Raw genomic sequence first — 18,222 nt, forward strand, 5'->3', positions numbered from 1 at the left:
GTTACCTTATAGGACGTGCTCAGTGTGTTTGGTTGGTTGTAATTCCCCACTCGGCCCCATTTCATAGGAGTACTCCAAAAATGGTGAGGCTGTACAGTACCCCGGCTGGCGCATAATTCTTTTTACCCATGAAGGGCGCCCTATCCTTTCTGAATTATTCTGAGCAAAAAAAAGTTAGTGTAATAGATGCCAGCACTCAATTCCCAGTTCATCCACAGTGTGCATAATAAATCTCACCAAAACACTGAAATATTAGGAAATAATGCCAAAAACATGGCAGACCCAATCTCCTCTATTTGAATGGAGCACAACTTTTCTTAGAATTATCGTTTAACAGCTCAGCTCACTTTACAGCTAACTTGATGAAGGATCCTAAATGCACTGTTAAGGAGACCATTTTCTGGTCTCCAGTGGAAGGCAGGGAAGGGGTTTAGCACATATTCAATCAAGATTCACATCACAGTGAAGTAGAATGCCAAGTACTTGTAACTTATTTTTCCAATCATGGGATCATCATCGACGTTTATTTTTATTTAAGAGCTCTTTTTAACAGTTCACCAAAATAGAGGCACAAGGTAAAAGGCCATCCGCAACATTACAATGAGATGGAATTCACCGGGCCATCTGGAATCATTGCTACACACGAGTACTGAATAAAATAGACACATACACTAGATAACGAGAGAAAGAGAAAAATAAAGACCGTAAAAAAAGCAAGTAATATACAAAGCCTTACACAGCTTTTTCTGAGAAAATAATTCTAAATCTAAACATTATCTCCATTGCTATAATTTAAGACCTAAAACATGTGTGCAAAACTATGTGACTGGCACATAAATATTACTAACAGGAACAATGATCTTTCATCTTTGGAACGCACTGAAAGTTTAACTAAAGAGGTCCAATAGCTTACTGGCACCAAGTGAATATACAGGATACAACCCATCTCGCTTTAGAACTGGTTTGAAAGTAGAAACCCTGTACTAATATCCCTATTGATGATAAACTGCATCTTGACCATTTTGGCGTCTTTTGTACTGAAGCTGCCCTGACATCTAATGTATAAAGAATCCTCTCTTGCTGGCTTGAATTGGTTCAGAAAGAAAGGAGAAAGCAAAATTCTCTGTTTCAAATTAAAATCTGAAAGTACCTTAGTAAGTACGTGCGGGTGTGTTCTGAGGGAGGATGGTGTGATGTAAAACTGTGCACAGAGCAAGGAAAAAACTATTAACCTTCATGATTGATTTGAGTTGCACTAAGGATGTCACCTTTCAGGACAGATGCCACATGAGCAGTTGTGCAGAGTTTCCAATACAGGGATGGGCCATCAACTTTGACAGAACTATGTTATACGACTAGAGAGGGATTCTTTACTGAAGAAGAAAAAAATAACCATTTAGTCCTTCTAAGAAATCTCCAATAAGTAGGATAGTAAAGAAACAACTGACTGCCATTTTCTGTACGAAGTAGCAACCAGTAAATGTACTTATAACCAAAAGGTAAAATTAACAAGATAATACAATATTGCCTCTTCCTGGAATGTTCTCGGATCTGCATTCTTGTCCGGATACAAAATAAAGAACATTCCATTTAAAATTATAGGAATTCCTCACAAAATGTGTAGATCCGCACTGGCAGCTGCAGGAGCGGAAATCTTTAATGATTTTTTTTTTTTTTTAATCAATAAGTACTAATCATTGATGAATTAACATGTGAAAACGGGTGACTTTTGTAAAATGGTCACCATAATTCATTTTGGTCTCTGTCTAAGCAAAACTTCAGTTAAAATCAGTTATTTTCCGTTGCTCAATGCTTACCTAAAAGAGTGTGATTAATAGCTTATAGATATGTAAACCGCTACCCCTAGTGGGTTGTTGCGTTATGTCTTACAAGGTCAGATTTATTAAGTCATTACATGAGTTTGACTGTTCTATTGTTTAAAATAGTCACTAAAGTGTAGTTTCTTCCTCGAGGATGGAAGTGGATGATACAAAATAAGACGTTTCTTCCTGAGAACAGAAGTTTTGACGAGATGGAACAATGGAGCCACAGACGAGATGGAACAGGAGAAGAAACTGTTATAATTGTGTTTAGCTAATAATGTCATTGGCAATCTTTCGGTTATCTAATAGTAGTTTATTGGCTGAATTTGTAAAACACCCCATGTACTGACCAATCGCGAACTTTTCAAGAGTTGATATAATATTCTGTCACCTTTTTTGGGATTCATTCTTCTTCCTTCTTCATTCGTGCAGATTGAGGGAGTTCTTAGTGGTTGTCGAGTCATTAGTGATGTGGGTTTAGCTGTTGATTTAGGCCAGACCCTATGAAGACTTACCTGGTGGTGTCCCCTTGCTGAAGTAGACTTCATGTTGTTTTTCTATGGGTAATGTATGAAATTGTATTGATATACGTGTCTCTTGCTTTAGAGGTACCAGCTGCAATTTGTAGATTAATTGCTGCATAACAATAATTTTTTATAATAACCTGAGTTAGCGTGGTTTTCTAAATTTTTGTTTCTAAATTCTTTTTACATGAAGTCCAACATGTTAATGCTAATTTGTGGTTAGTAAGGGAATTTATCTTTACATGTTCATGATTTATATTGACATTCTTTGATCTTTTGCCCTAATGTATAATTTATCGCTGTTGTTGATCAGTGTTGTGACACTTGGATAATTTACTTGCTTGCTTTGATTAAACTCAGATATATAAAGACATTGTAATCAGCCATTATTGATTCTAAATGCGTATCATTTTCGGGACATTAGCATTGTTAATATAGGGAAATAAATTCACAATCCTTCTTAATAAACCGGTGTGGTTATTGTTTAGTGTTTAGATTTTTTAATACTTTGATTATTGTTGATTACAATGACAGTCATCATTGACATCCTCTCAAACCAATGTTGCGTCAATCCATTGGCCTAAGGCACAAAATCCACTATTTAGTTTGAAGTAATAGCTAGGATTTCTTGGTGCTGCAGCACAGCCATGAGAGCACCACAGTATACTGTGGCTGAAGCCTCATTCTCCCTCTGACTTCTACATCCTTGGCAATACATCACATGTCACTTTTTACCACAGTGTTGTATATTTTATCAGTCTCTCGCTAACCTAACAAAGCACACCCAAAAATGCCCTTCTATTAACGTTGGTAGCTAGAGGAGTGCTCCAGCAGTGTAGGAGGCAAGGCCAGGAGCCATGATATGGTGACTGTGGCTGCTTCTCTCTAAGTCAGGTCTCAGTTCTTGGTCACCATCAGATCCTCGGCTGGGTGAGATGTGGCATAGCTTACAGAACTATTTACAACTTCTACAAAACTCCTTATCATGGACACTGCCAGGCCCACCACGTGGGTCCTAGGCTTAGTGTCACGTCATAGTACTACCCATACCTGCATTACTTTTAACAAGAGAAGGAGAGGACGAGATAAGACGAGTTAAGCACACAAGGGAAACCAGCAGATATGTAAGAAGAACCACAGATCTGTATTGACTGGCATTTGCCTTATATGGAGCAAGAAAGAGACATTTCAAATGGACCAAAAAAACAGGCTACTCTATGGAAATATCAGTCCCCAGGAGTCAAAACAGGGACTATAAATAAAGGTTTCAATGTGAAAAATGGTTATGTTGTTATCTGTTTAAAAAAAAAAAAAAAAAAAAAAGGAGAACAGTTGCACTGAAGGAACAGAACTCCTACTTGAATCCCTGAAGCACTGTTGGCACTCCAGTAGCAGCTTCATGAGGAGCAGTGTATGAGGAATGATGGAGATGCAAGAGTCTACATATGGCAACAGAGTAGCTGCCTCACTAGGAGTTTGATTAGATATTCCTACACTTTTGCGGCATATAAAACACTTTCCTCTCTGAATTAGATACTTTTGTGGCTGTAGCATGTAGAACTCTGCTTCTAAAACTTTTATCATTCCAATTGGACTATATGTTGACCTGCTGAAGCTCATTTAACGCTACTCCAGATTCTTGGTGATATATACTTATCCGAAAGCCTACAATACAGTAGCTGATTTGGCGCAGCCAGTCATTGAAATAAAGGTATAAATAAATGTGTGTCTCATTGAATAGCTGACTTGAAACACTAAAAACAGGGCCATTATATGTAATGTTGGCTTCTTACCTCAAACATCAAGTGTTTCTTGTTGATAGAAGATTAAAATAAATGTCTTGAAGGCACAGAGAGCATAAAGAGCATATTGAACATCCTTCCTTAAGTAAACTAAAAACATTGGGAAAGCAACCTGAATATTTCTATTTTGCCCAACTTGTTTGCTGTTTTCAGGCAAAAAAAGGGATCTGAACTCTACTTTAAGTCATTATTTACCACAAAGGACGAAGCAGGATTAGATTACCTTGCCTTTATAATGCTTTGGGATGTTTTGATGGTAGTTGTCTCCTGCCGCACAGTGAACTGGGCCTGGTGAACAAGTTTGTAACATATTTGAGGAGGAATCTTTGGAAGGCTGCTCTTCAATCTGAAAAGATACTAATTTTGTGCAACAGTAAGCACTAGAATGGCTCTTGTGATTCCCTGCCGTTGCTGCAGATAGTTGGAAACATTTCCTCCCTTTCTAATTCATTTGTGAGGAAGGAGAGTGTGAATTTATGTTTGAATCATGGGGACATTCTGTGCCATTCCTAGGGGCTGAGATCCCCCCTTTTTTCAGATAATTCAGTTTCTGAAAGCAAGACCTCTAATATTGGTTAAAATTATTGCTTCATCTTGAAGGGGACCTGAACCCCCATTGTTTTGAAAACAAGTTGAAAAACACGTGAAAAAGGGGATGCTCCAGACTCCGTCTTCACCTACGCCAGCTCATCATTATGACATGATTGAAAGAGCAAAAGGGCCAGGAAAAGCAAATCTAGAATTTAAATTGCATGTCTTGCTTGTAACATCCAACAGATTAAAAGAATCAAAGAGGCAGCCCATAACAATCTATTTGACTTTGTAAATTAACTAGACATTCAACATCTCTCACTGTCCACATCCAACAGATTTTTCCACCAGCCCATGGGAAGACACTCAGAAATCTCTACTGATGGAAAGCATATGCACAGTTTTTTCATCTGTCAGGAAAGGAGGAGGACCAACTACCAAGGTTCTTGTTGTGACAGGAGAGATAATCAGGAGTGAACAGGAGGGTCCAAGTACAAGAGTCTCACAAGGTCTATATTTATTCTCTTATGCTTTAATCACTGTGCAAAAGCAAGAGATGAAAATGCTTCATAGTTAACTGCAGGAGACCCTGGACTACATGCACCAAAAATGTAGAAGATTTCAGGCTTCAAAACACTCAAAATCACTGGGTTCTTTAGGCTAAATGCTTACATTGTGAGGTTGCCACTCAGAACATCACAGAATCTTGCAAGCAAAGTGTAAGGAAGGACACTGTCAATGTCAGGTTATTTTGACTGAGGCATAGACAGGAAAGATTACTGGTCCGGCTACTCTGCCAGAGATCACAGCCAGATATCACAGCATTTCAATCTTGAATGTAGTATTCCTGAACCCAGCACACCACTCCTGTTCACTGAATGCTTTGTGGAGGTGTGAGTGCTGGGATTAACACTAATAATTATTCCATGCATCTCCGCATTTGATTTATGTACAACAATGTAATAACATAGAAAATGAACATGTAACATGAAAATATGCCTACCTGATTGGCCGCCATCATTTACAAAATTGATTATTAATAATGTATTAACATGTTTTGAGGATAAATGTCAAAATGCAGTAATCGGTTATACTTATAGCTAAACATTATGAACGTACTTATGCTAACTGAAAGCCTCAAGTTAGCGAGGCCTAGGCTGAAATGAATGTCTGCCAGTAACACTGAAAATGCAACATTAGTAAAATGATCTCATGCTTGCTGAATAATTATTGCTTTGTGTAATGCAGAACTTGTCCGGAGCTGTATTAACAAAATGTTAACTCTCAAGCAAATGTGTGTAAACTCTGCATGTTTGAGTTGTTACAAAGAATACCTTACAAGCGCATGGGAAAGCAACGTTCCCAGGAACTAACAATGGGCCTACTTACAGAGAACGGAAGGATCTACAAATTGATTCTTATTGTATCAACTGCTTTTCGCAAATTGAGAACAACCAATCATCGACATGTGAAAGACTGCTCAGTTATATCTGAGATTTGTAAATTTCATATTATTGGACAAATGTTATCGAAATATGCCACCGACCGATGACATGGGACAACTTTAACTTAACCGCACTGCTCTTGGAGATTCTCAGTCATTTCTCTACAACGTCCTGTCATTTATGACGCACTGTCACTTTGACACTTGCCAGCCTGTCTACTGGCACTCTGGTATTTTGCTATTCAAGTTTATTTCTTATGCTCCATGCAATGATGCTGGTGCTTACTTTAGTGCTTGATGCTTAAAGCTTGCAGCGCTTTCCTGATTTGCCTTAGACATTAACTTGATGGTTCAGAGAACTTGGAGCCCAGATTCTGAAATGTTCCCCACCTATCTCCCTCTGTCCTGATGCTGATGTCCCCCTGATGAAGACTAATCCTTAAGGACAGGTATATGCAGAAATGTTTTATGTTTGACTTTTTAGTTTTGTTTCCTAGGTACTGATGGAGCAGATATGCTAATTGGAGAAATTTCTAATGATTAATGTGTGATTATGAGAAAATTGCATAGAGGAATTGCTCATAGAGAATAACGTGTATGATCAAAAATGTGCCCACGGAGAGTGGTCATCAAGTGTATTAACAGATGCTAATCAATGGGAAAAATCTATATAAAACGTATTAATGTACCATAACTGGATGTATAACCTATGTTTTGTGTTAATTCATATTCTTAACTTAGCCGGACTAAAGGCCTGGTTTCACCAGGCCTTGCTTGCTCATAACATGGACTCTGAAAAGCTTTGCGAGGACTGGTAACTGGAAGAGAGGACCTTGAACTGTTCAGAGTTCAGAAAGATCAGCCAGAACATTCTGCGATGTACCAGCGGACAGGAGATTAACACAATTTGATACAATTGTGTAGTGTAGGCTAAATGTACCTTCCCAGGACTTGAACAATAGAGGCACTGACTAGAGACTTGTATGCAACAATTTTGTTACCTGAAGAGCCGGATGATGTTCTCATCATGAGAAGGACCAATCAAATTTATGGGACATGATATCTATGCAAAAAATAGAGATTCGATAAACAAAAACTATAGGTTAAAGTCATAACTTCTGACGAACTGACCAATTAGCAATTAGTGGGATAGACTGGGGAACCCTAATAAGTCATGACAAGGGGAGCGAAATCAGAACTGCGAGGAGATGTTGATGACGTCAGGAGATGCTGTCCGAAGTGCTGTGTCACCTTTGTGTGTGTTTTTCCGTGCAGTGCTGTGCCTCCCATAAAAACAATATTCTTGCTTTTGTTTCCTTCAGGCCTCCACAAGGTAATTCCTTGTTCACAGGTAGGCCCCATATCACTTCTTACACCATTTCACCCCCATTGAGTGGAGTAGGTTTTCCTTTCATTGCATGACTTTGAGGGATCCCAGGCCCTGGAGAATGCCCCCCAGACCTTCCTTGGCTCCTTGTAGAGGGCAGAAACATATTGGCCATTAACCTTTAGATAGTTGACACAGTGAGTCCTTGCTCTCACAGAGGTGTCCCATCCTTGTCCTTAATCACACCAGCAGACACCACTAATAAAAGTGTACTCTCACACAGGTGACTGTCTAGGTGTTTTAATATTTACCCTAGTTTACCTGGATCCCACATTTTCCAGATAGATAAAGTCTACGCACTCCCTCCTGTTCTTCCAACGGTGAGGTTGAGTCCGCCCAGGTGGCACTGTTCTACCTAGGTGGTCATATGATGAAGCATGACACTATATAGTGTGCGAGACCACCTAGTCCATAAAGGAAACAACCCCCACCATCACTACACGACCCTCCACAGCACTTAACACAACCAACTCATTAAGTGAGTTCAAGGAGCCCCAGGGGATACTACCCCGGTCAGTAGCTCCTTAATATAAGTGAACCCCTTATACTCTGAGAGCCTGATACTTAGCTGATCACTGATGACCTGGGGACGAAGACTGACTCTTTGCTGATTCATCCTGGATAGGTAGCTATAAAATGTGACTAAATTTGTGCCTTTCCTTTCTAGGTGCCAACTGTGCTGTTTCTGAATAGATTTTCTCTCTCTAGATAGATTTTTTCAAATGAATGTTTTTATCTAAATTGTTTTCGCATGAAGACCCACATGCTGATGCTAAACTTGGTTAGGTAGGCTGACAGGGGGAACGCTGACAGTGACAAAAGACTGACGGATGGAATTGCTGAATTACTCCATTAATGCTGATATCCATTGACATATGATTGCATTGTTGCTTATGTTAGGCTTGAAGAATTGTTTTCTTTTTGATGAATTAATAAAGTTTGATTAATAAAGGCTGAATTAATATTTGATTAGAATTGTAATCAACAGGGAATACAAATTATTAACCTTCTCATGAGTGATGGGTATTTCTGATTAATATGGTTTTCCTTTTGAGTTCTTAAGTGGTTGATATTAATCTATTGATGTTGTTTATTAGTTCAGTAATCACTGCATGATTGGGATACTCCATGCGATTCAAAAGGTTCATTGACCTATATGCGTCCCCGTGTAAGTTTACTTACTAAGGACCAGGCGCGCTAGCAGTACCAACTGCTGCTTTTTGATAGAGGCATAGCTAGATGCTTTCCAAATTTATGTTACAAAACCTTTGCATGCAGCCCAACATGCTAATGCTAATCTGGATTTAGTGAGGAGTTTCCTCTGTTTATCTGTTTGACAAACAAACAGACTTCATTCAAATTGTTGATTCATTATAAGTTATTTCCATTGCGCAATTACTTTTGCTATTGATCTGTACTGTTGCTATTGAAAGTCTTGTAATTAATGCTCTAATCAAGTTAAGATTCTTTAGACGCCTAAGACAGCCATTGTTGTTTCTGTATCTTTATCACGTGGTTTTGAGACTGATTTATGTGATCTTAGCATTGTTAATATAGGGAAATAAATATTCAAACTGATACTAAAAGGTGTGGTTATTTGCGGTCAAATGGGTCATGGTGCGTGGTTTTACTGACTCATTTGCACTTATACTGTTATAATTGCTGATTATTGATGACGGATGTTTAAGTTTGGATCAAGGTCGTGATCATTTTCAACAGAGTCCAAAGACTCATTGGCCCACACAGTATGCCTCCTAGGTCACACTTAGCCAATAGAAACCATAAGGCTTCACATGCTGCCACAGAGGAAAGGCAAGAAGACTTGGGATCTGGGAGAGCAGGACATCTAGAAGCATGGATTTTAAGTCAATAGTAGATAGGCAATACTGTGGCTTCTCTTGACCGCGCTGTGTTGAACACGCTGTTGGTTTTTATAAATCCAGAGGATAGCGTGTGGGAACCTATGCCTCAGTCACCACTTTAAGGGATATTCAGGCCTTCATTTAGAGACCCTGATGAAGTGTTGACATCAAAGATAGCACTAATTTATTTCATGAGTTCACATCTTTCAACATCAAGACATATCTCAAAGTGGAGGCAATAGATCTTTTCTGTGGACCAATTTAGGGTTTAAAAGTATCACATATTGGTTAGGAGAGGTAGAGATTCTTCTTGGAAGTTTCAGGGCTGAGCCTTCATAACCTTTGATAGATTTGATGGATACCTCATACATACACCCAAGCTCAGGTCTAACTCTCATTCCTTCCCTTTCTCCTAGCCTCACATACAACAGTTTGGAGCATGGACACAACTTCCAACAGAAAATATGTCTGGAAGAAAGAACACAATATTCCAACACCTTTGTAACTGACTCCACATATCATATTACCTCTAAATGCCAGGATGGTGGTGACAAACAGTATTAGGAGGGAAGTCAGACAGGAGGTGAAACCTGGAAAAACATCTTCTTAACATGCAGAGATCATGGTTATTTAAAGCAATGTTAAATGACAAAACAGTTATTTAAATGTCTAACAGAATGTGCAGTGCACTATGCACTGCAGATAAGGTTTGGCTGTTTTTGAAGTGTCAGTTCTATTTCTTTAGTTATGGTAACATGGCTCTTTCTCCTTTTTTTTTTCTTCAATTTTAATATATTTGTAATAAAGTTAAACTATTATATGAACTGAATAATTGAAGCCAGGTAAATTGCTTAAGATATGTAGACATTTCTCACAACTGAATAAGGATTCCGGAACCATAGATGTAGGCAGAGATACTCAGTACACAATAATATTTGTGAAACCTCAGAGTGAGAGCTTATACTGATCCTAGAGGGCACTTAGGAACATCAAAGAGCATTTCATTACAACACTCAAAATGACACATTGTCATCAAAATAGTTGTACAGTCAATTCCAAACCACAAATTGCACAGACAGGAGCTCCACTTACCTTTCTGTTCCTTGATATAGCCATCTTTACAGGTGTGCATAAGCTGAAGAATCCATTTGTGCTGAGCACTGATGCACTGCCAGGCTGGGTCTCCAACTCCATGCAAATCTGAAAGGTATCTGTGAAAGCATAAAACAAAGATCAACAGGAATCATTCAAATTATAAGGATCCTAAAAGCAGATCTGCAGTAACAGAACCTTCAAATGCACAAATAGAGGGAAGTAAGTGTATAAACAAATTGTGTTTGGAGTATCGGTTGTAGATCAGATCATTTACCTTTGAGGTGCAAGTAATGCTCAAAAACATGCTGCATTAGAAATACATGCTTCACAAATTTCTACTTTATCAGATTCCTATATTGTTACCTGGAATACATTACAGTATTTGTTTTATTTTGTGTGCAGTCTTGGTAAGGAATATAAACCAATAGATTATTCACATTCTTATTACAAAAGTTAATAAATATATCAGCTGACATGTTTTTGCGTGACTGGTGCTATCAGGTTTTACCAGGGTTGGAAATCAATCTTTAAGAATAAATTTAAAAGACCATATACATACGACCATTTGAAATATAAGTATTAATTATAAAACTGTCTTTTTCTAAAACAAGACTTGACAAAGCCAATAGGCCTTGCATTTAAAGGTGATTACCACCCAAGTTACTGGCCTTGCCAATGTCCGTTTATGCTACCGTTATTAAAGTGTAATGAATATTGCCGTTGGTGTCATGACTCATGCACACATCAGCAGTCTTGTAATGATTATTCTTTCTGAAAAAAAATCATTCCATGATCACGACCAGTGTGTTTTGATGTATGTGAACACATGGGTGGTTATCTTTTTTTAATGTTTTTTCTTATAAGAAAAATCATTCCAAGATATAAGCTGGTATGATACCACATATGCCTCCTAGAGCCTGTTAATGATGCTTTAAGGCTGTTTTGTGTGTGCCAATTTACTTTGTTCCATTACTCTGTTTATTTCAGTAACTTCTTGGTCAATTTCAGATTCACATTTACTTCTTCTGCTACAGCTAAATGCCAGCCAGTCAGGGGCTTACTTTCTTGAGCTGCACAGTATTTATTTGCTTTTTAATCAGTAGCCATCTTGTATTAGAGATCATGAGGGTACCAGGGAGATAGGCACCAGTGCTTGATGCGCCATCTTGTCAGCACCTATTTAGAAATAGCTGTGCCTAAAGATTGTCAGAGGCAAGCCCCTCTGCACATAAACGCTTTCAGCCATCATCCAAACTGCCTTTTACAACTTCAACAGACATCTACCTCCTGAGCCAGGCAAGGAATCTGCTATCTCTTTTTGTTATAATCCTTCTGAACTGCTTTCCCTTTTCTCTTTAACCTACAAGCTGTTGGATGCAAAGAGGTATACCTTAAAATTATATCCCTCAGAGTGGCTTACTGTTACTCATTAATTTTCACTTAAAGCACTGTTATCAGCATGATGTACCTTTTGCCCATAGCCTGACACACCCCCTAGGACCATTTAAAGCCTGACACCCAGTTTGAAGACCCTTGTTCTATAAGGAGAGTCATCCTATTGTTTTCCCAATTGGACTCATCCAAAACTATGCAAAAATCAAAGCCATGTTCCGCAATATGTGTTTTGCCTTAAACACTGCCATGAAATTGTAGAATTGTTTGAAAAGCACAAATCTTTGTTACTTAACAGAAACATAGCTCTGTGAAACTGCCAATTCTTGTCTTGGTAAACATGACACCTGAGAGACTGACTCACAAAATGAGTTTTGCGATACTATTTACTAACTATAAAATGTAATCCAAGAACTTACGGTGGAAATCTCCACCTCAGCCTCCTCTATCTTTTCTATGCAGAGATCTCGGTGGCAGAGATCTCCGCACACGTAAGTATACTAATTTGTAGTAAATGTGGAAGAGACCAGTGGGAATAATTACTCAAATATTGATAGCTTTAAGGAAAAATTAAGAAGGTGTCTGGGAGGGACATATTAATACAACACACACCCCTTAAAGTATAAGACCGCTGCAATACATAAAATATGTTTTAAAAGTTAATACTGTCAAAATAGTGCAAAGACGGGTTAGATGTACTCCATCCCAGCCTTGCAGTAAGTCATGCTAAAGAGGTTTAAATGTTGTGACAGATTGAGGGGAGGTAGATTGGGCTATATGCTGCCCCTATTGTCCCCATGGTCTGTGAGAACTGTGGCCACAGCCACAAATAATAGACCAAGGAGATTGCTGAACCTGTGGTAGTTAGTAATGTTGAAAACCCTTACCAAATCCACAAAGGTGCCGAATCTGAAGGTGGACATGGAGCAGCAGACCAACCCAGAGCATGCTGTAGCCCTGCTGTCCTTGAAGCACTCAAGGACTGAATCTGTCTTGTCCTGAAAAGGGGGAAACTATCAGGAATGGCCATCAGTCTGGACTGGACATCTGACAAAACCAGCAGTCTGCATTCATGCATAGTTATAGAAAGCCAAGCTGAGTCAAAGGCTCAACAACAAATGTCAAGCCCACAACAAATAGTGGATTTAGCTGCATCACAGCCATCCTGCATGGCCTGGAAAAGAATAGTGTAGTCCTCTTTAGGAACAAATGGTAGGATCTAAGCCACTGAGTCCCAAAGGGTGTGGGTTTAGCAGCCTAGAAGGCAGGTAGTATTCACTGAACATAAGGCGAGACTAGAGAGTGAAAAGACTCCTCTACCAAAAGAGTGAATAGGTTTTGACTCTGTCCGGAGCACCACTGGGTGAAGGCATTTGGGATTACTGTACTGGCTGCAGCCTGCACCATCAAACCCTCAGGCGTGGGGTGCTGGGTGAGAAAAGCCGGGTCCTCAGGTGCAGGACGGTGGGGACAAGCAATCTGGTGGTTGACTGGGGGGCCTGGTCCAGGGCTCAGCCCAGGTCTCTAAAAGGGTATCAGAAAGGGCCACATTGAACAGGCGAAGGCTCTGAAGAGGTTAGACCATGTTGAATGATTTCAGTAAACACACTGGTCCTAACCTCTCGACATGGTACCTGGAGGTCAAGGATCTCTGCTGCTCTGCACATCACAATAGCAAATGATGCACTCTCCTCAGTAGCAGGACCAGGAGTAGAGAACAGGACAGTGTCCAGTGAAGTGTCCAGGCCACTAGCATCCTTGAGATCATCTTACCAGTGTCATCCTGATATGGTTGAGTGGGATGGGGGGCGGGGGGAAATCAGTGATGGACACCTTTCAATGACATTCACCACAAGGCTTAAACCCTATCGCTCTGTTAGGGAACATGTCCCTTGCCTACTAGACAACTTTTGCTAGAAAATGGTTTGAGGAACCTAAAAAAAAAAAAAAGTCTGGGAGTAGCTCTGGATCTGTGTCTGTTGGAACATACAGAAAAGAACTGATGTCTGCGCACATGGGTGGTCCCTATATGGGCCAGCACACATCACTTCTAGCACAGAGTGATGTGTACACAAAGCCACTGGCATCACCTGCTGGCACGTAGGGGTACGGCTTTGAATTTTCTATGATCCAATCTGACACTTGTGGAATATAATAAACTGAGAAATGTGCAGTTAGAAGTCTTTCAGAAAAGTGCAGCTAATAATTATGGCAATACATCATACACCTAGAAAGGAATGTAAGATGTGTTGTCGAATGGATCCTTCTCCTGCTCCTGACCACACCTAACAAGTGCAGGTGAAGACCTTAGACTCGTTCCGTAACCAAACATAATCAAAACTTCCAGATGAGTGAGATAAGGGAAAACGGATAGAGTCCTATAACTATTACTAAACAAGGCCACTTATTTAAAATACTGTCTGATAATCACACAATCATGTTATTCATTGTGGTCAGGCACCCACATATTAAATAGAAAAGAATGAAAATGTCACTTACCCAGTGTACATCTGTTCGTGGCATCAGTCGCTGGAGATTCACATGTTCTGCATAGCTCGCCATCTGGTGTTGGGTCGGAGTGTTACAAGTTGTTTTTCTTCGAAGAAGTCTTTCAAGTCACGGGACCGAGTGACTCCTCCTTCTGTCTCCATTGCGCATGGGCGTCGACTCCATCTTCGATTGTTTTCCCCGCAGAGGGTGAGGTAGGAGTTGTGTTGTAGTAATAGTGCCCATGCAATGGAGTGACTAAGTATGTACCTATTTAAGGTTAAAATAATATATATACAAATGTACAAAGTTGAAGCTAACTTCCAAACTGCTACAGGCTCCCGGGGAGGTGGGTGGGCACATGTGAATCTCCAGCGACTGATGCCACGAACAGATGTACACTGGGTAAGTGACATTTTCAGTTCGATGGCATCTGTCGCTGTAGATACACATGTTCTGCATAGACTAGTAAGCAGTTATCTCCCCAAAAGCGGTGGCTCAGCCTGTAGGAATGGAAGTGGTTTGAAATAATGTTCTTAACACGGCTTGACCTACTGTGGCTTGCTGTGCGGATAACACGTCTACACAGTAGTGCTTGGTGAACGTGTGTGGCGTAGACCATGTGGCTGCCTTACATATTTCTTGCATTGGGATGTTTCCTAGAAAGGCCATGGTAGCACCTTTTTTTCTGGTTGAGTGTGCCCTTGGTGTAATGGGCAGTTGTCGTTTTGCTTTAAGGTAGCAGATTTGGATGCATTTAACTATCCATCTGGCTATACCTTGTTTTGATATTGGGTTTCCTGCATGAGGTTTTTGGAATGCAATAAATAGTTGTTTAGTCTTTCTGATGTTTTTAGTTCTGTCAATGTAGTACATTAATGCTCTTTTGACATCTAATGTATGTCGTGCCCTCTCAGCTACGGAATCTGGCTGTGGGAAGAACACTGGTAGTTCCACTGTTTGATTTAGGTGGAACGGTGAAACAACCTTTGGTAAAAATTTTGGATTAGTCCTTAGGACGACTTTATTTTTGTGTAGTTGTATAAAAGGTTCTTGTATTGTAAACGCCTGAATTTCGCTTACTCTTCTTAGAGATGTAATGGCGATGAGAAATGTAACCTTCCAGGTTAGGAACTGTATTTCGCAAGAGTGCATGGGTTCAAAAGGTGGACCCATGAGTCTTGTTAAGACAACATTTAAGTTCCATGAAGGAATAGGTGGTGTTCTTGGTGGTATAATTCTTTTAAGGCCTTCCATTAATGCTTTAATGACTGGTATCCTATATAGGGAAGTTGAATAGGTAGTCTGCAGGTATGCAGATATTGCCGCAAGGTGTATTTTAATGGAAGAGAAGGCTAGGTTAGATTTTTGTAAGTGAAGCAAGTAACCCACTACGTCCTTTGGAGTTGCGTGTAAAGGTTGGATCTGATTATGATGGCAGTAGCAGACAAACCTCTTCCATTTACTTGCATAGCAGTGCCTAGTGGACGGCCTTCTGGCTTGCTTTATGACGTCCATACATTCTTGAGTAAGTTGTAAGTGTCTGAATTCTAGGATTTCAGGAGCCAGATTGCTAGATTCAGCGATGCTGGATCTGGATGTCTGATCTGTTGGTTGTGTTGTGTTAACAGATCCGGCCTGTTGGGCAATTTGATGTGGGGTACTACTGATAGGTCTAGCAGTGTTGTGTACCAGGGTTGCCTTGCCCAAGTTGGTGCTATTAAAATGAGTTTGAGTTTGTTTTGACTCAATTTGTTTACCAGATAAGGAAGGAGAGGGAGAGGAGGAAAAGCGTAGGCAAATATCCCTGACCAGTTCATCCATAGGGCATTGCCTTGGGATTGCCTGTGTGGGTATCTGGATGCGAAGTTTTGGCATTTTGCGTTTTCTCTTGTTGCAAACAAGTCTATTTGAGGTGTTCCCCAGAGTCTGAAGTAAGTGTTTAGAATTTGGGGGTGAATTTCCCATTCGTGGACCTGTTGGTGATCTCGAGAAAGAGTGTCTGCAAGTTGATTCTGGATCCCTGGAATAAACTGCGCTATTAGGCGAATGTGGTTGTGAATTGCCCATCGCCATATCTTCTGTGCTAGAAGGCTCAACTGTGTTGAGTGTGTCCCCCCCCTGTTTGTTTAGATAATACATTGTTGTCATGTTGTCTGTTTTGACAAGAATGTATTTGTGAGTTATAATTGGTTGGAAAGCCCTTAATGCTTGAAAAACTGCTAGCATTTCTAGGTGATTTATATGCAGTTTTGTTTGATGTACGTTCCATTGTCCTTGTATGCTGTGTTGATCGAGGTGTGCTCCCCACCCTGTCATGGAAGCATCTGTTATTACGCATTGTGGCACTGGGTCTTGGAATGGCCGCCCTTTGTTTAAATTTATACTGTTCCACCATAGAAGCGAGAGGTAAGTTTGGCGGTCTATTAACACCAGATCTAGAAGGTGACCCTGTGCTTGTGACCATTGTGATGCTAGGCACTGTTGTAAGGGCCTCATGTGTAGTCTTGCGTTCGGGACAATGGCTATGCAGGAAGACATCATGCCTAGGAGTTGTAATATCATCTTTGCTTGTATTGTTTGTGTTGGATACATGCGTTGTATGATCTTGTTGAAATTTTGAATTCTTTGTGGACTTGGAGTGGCTACTCCTTTTGTTGTGTCTATTATGGCTCCCAGGTATTGTTGTACTTTGCACGGCAAAATGTTGGATTTTGCAAAGTTGACGGTGAAACCTAGTTTGTAGAGGGTTTGTATGATTTGATTTGTGTGTTGGAAGCACTTTGTTAGTGAATTGGTTTTGATTAGCCAGTCGTCTAGATACGGGAATACATGTATTTGCTGCCTTCTGATGTGTGCAGCCACTACTGCTAGACATTTTGTAAAGACTCTTGGTGCGGTTGTTAAACCAAAAGGCAATACTTTGAATTGGTAGTGTATCCCTTTGAATACGAACCGTAGGTATTTCCTGTGCGACGGATGTATTGGTATATGGAAATACGCGTCTTTGAGGTCTAAGGTTGTCATGTAGTCCTGTAGTTTTAGCAATGGTAACACTTCTTGTAGCGTGACCATGTGAAAGTGGTCTGATTTGATGTAGGTGTTTAGTATTCTGAGGTCTAGGATTGGTCTCAGTGTTTTGTCCTTTTTTGGTATTAAGAAGTACAGTGAATAGACTCCTGTGTTTCTTTGTGTGTTTGGTACTAATTCGATTGCATTCTTTTGCAATAGTGCTTGAACTTCTATTTCCAGGAGTTCGGAATGTTGTTTTGATAAATTCTGTGCTCTTGGTGGTATGTTTGGAGGGAATTGTAGGAATTCTATGCAATAACCATGTTGGATAACTGCTAAGACCCAAGTGTCTGTAGTTATTTCCTCCCATGCTTTGTAATAATTACCTATTCTTCCCCCCACTGGTGTTGTGTGGAGGGGGTGAGTGACATCTGAGTCACTGCTTGGTTGTAGGGGTTTTGGGGCTTTGAAATTTTCCTCTATTCCTAGGGAATTGCCCTCCTCTCTATTGGCCCCGAAAGCCTCCCCTGTACTGTCCCTGGTAGCTGGACGGTGTTGCCTGCGAGGTGCTGGCTTGTGTGGCCTGACCCCGAAACCCCCCTCTAAAGGGTGTCTTGCGGAAGGTGCTGTAGGTTCCTCTGCTCTGCGGGGAGTAGAGTGCGCCCATGGCTTTAGCAGTGTCAGTGTCTTTTTTAAGTTTTTCGATTGCCGTGTCCACTTCTGGTCCGAACAGTTGTTTTTCGTTGAATGGCATATTGAGCACTGCCTGCTGTATCTCTGGTTTGAACCCAGACGTTCTTAGCCATGCGTGCCTTCTAATGGTCACAGATGTATTAATTGTTCTTGCAGCTGTGTCTGCTGCG

General features: G+C 40.3%; 1 protein-coding gene across 4 annotated transcripts in view; it reads right to left on the reverse strand.

The window, feature by feature from the left end:
* Positions 1-18,222, reverse strand: part of EXOC2 (exocyst complex component 2) — a 1,213,422-nt gene that overhangs the window by 778,233 nt on the left and 416,967 nt on the right. For all 4 annotated transcript variants that reach the window (XM_069217791.1, XM_069217808.1, XM_069217816.1 and 1 more), the window contains one exon: positions 10,466-10,584. In XM_069217791.1, coding sequence (XP_069073892.1) covers positions 10,466-10,584 — 119 coding nt within the window. The remainder of the gene's footprint in view (positions 1-10,465; positions 10,585-18,222) is intronic.

The sequence above is a fragment of the Pleurodeles waltl genome, chromosome 2_1, assembly GCF_031143425.1.
Source record: "Pleurodeles waltl isolate 20211129_DDA chromosome 2_1, aPleWal1.hap1.20221129, whole genome shotgun sequence".
Classification (NCBI taxonomy): domain Eukaryota; kingdom Metazoa; phylum Chordata; class Amphibia; order Caudata; family Salamandridae; genus Pleurodeles; species Pleurodeles waltl.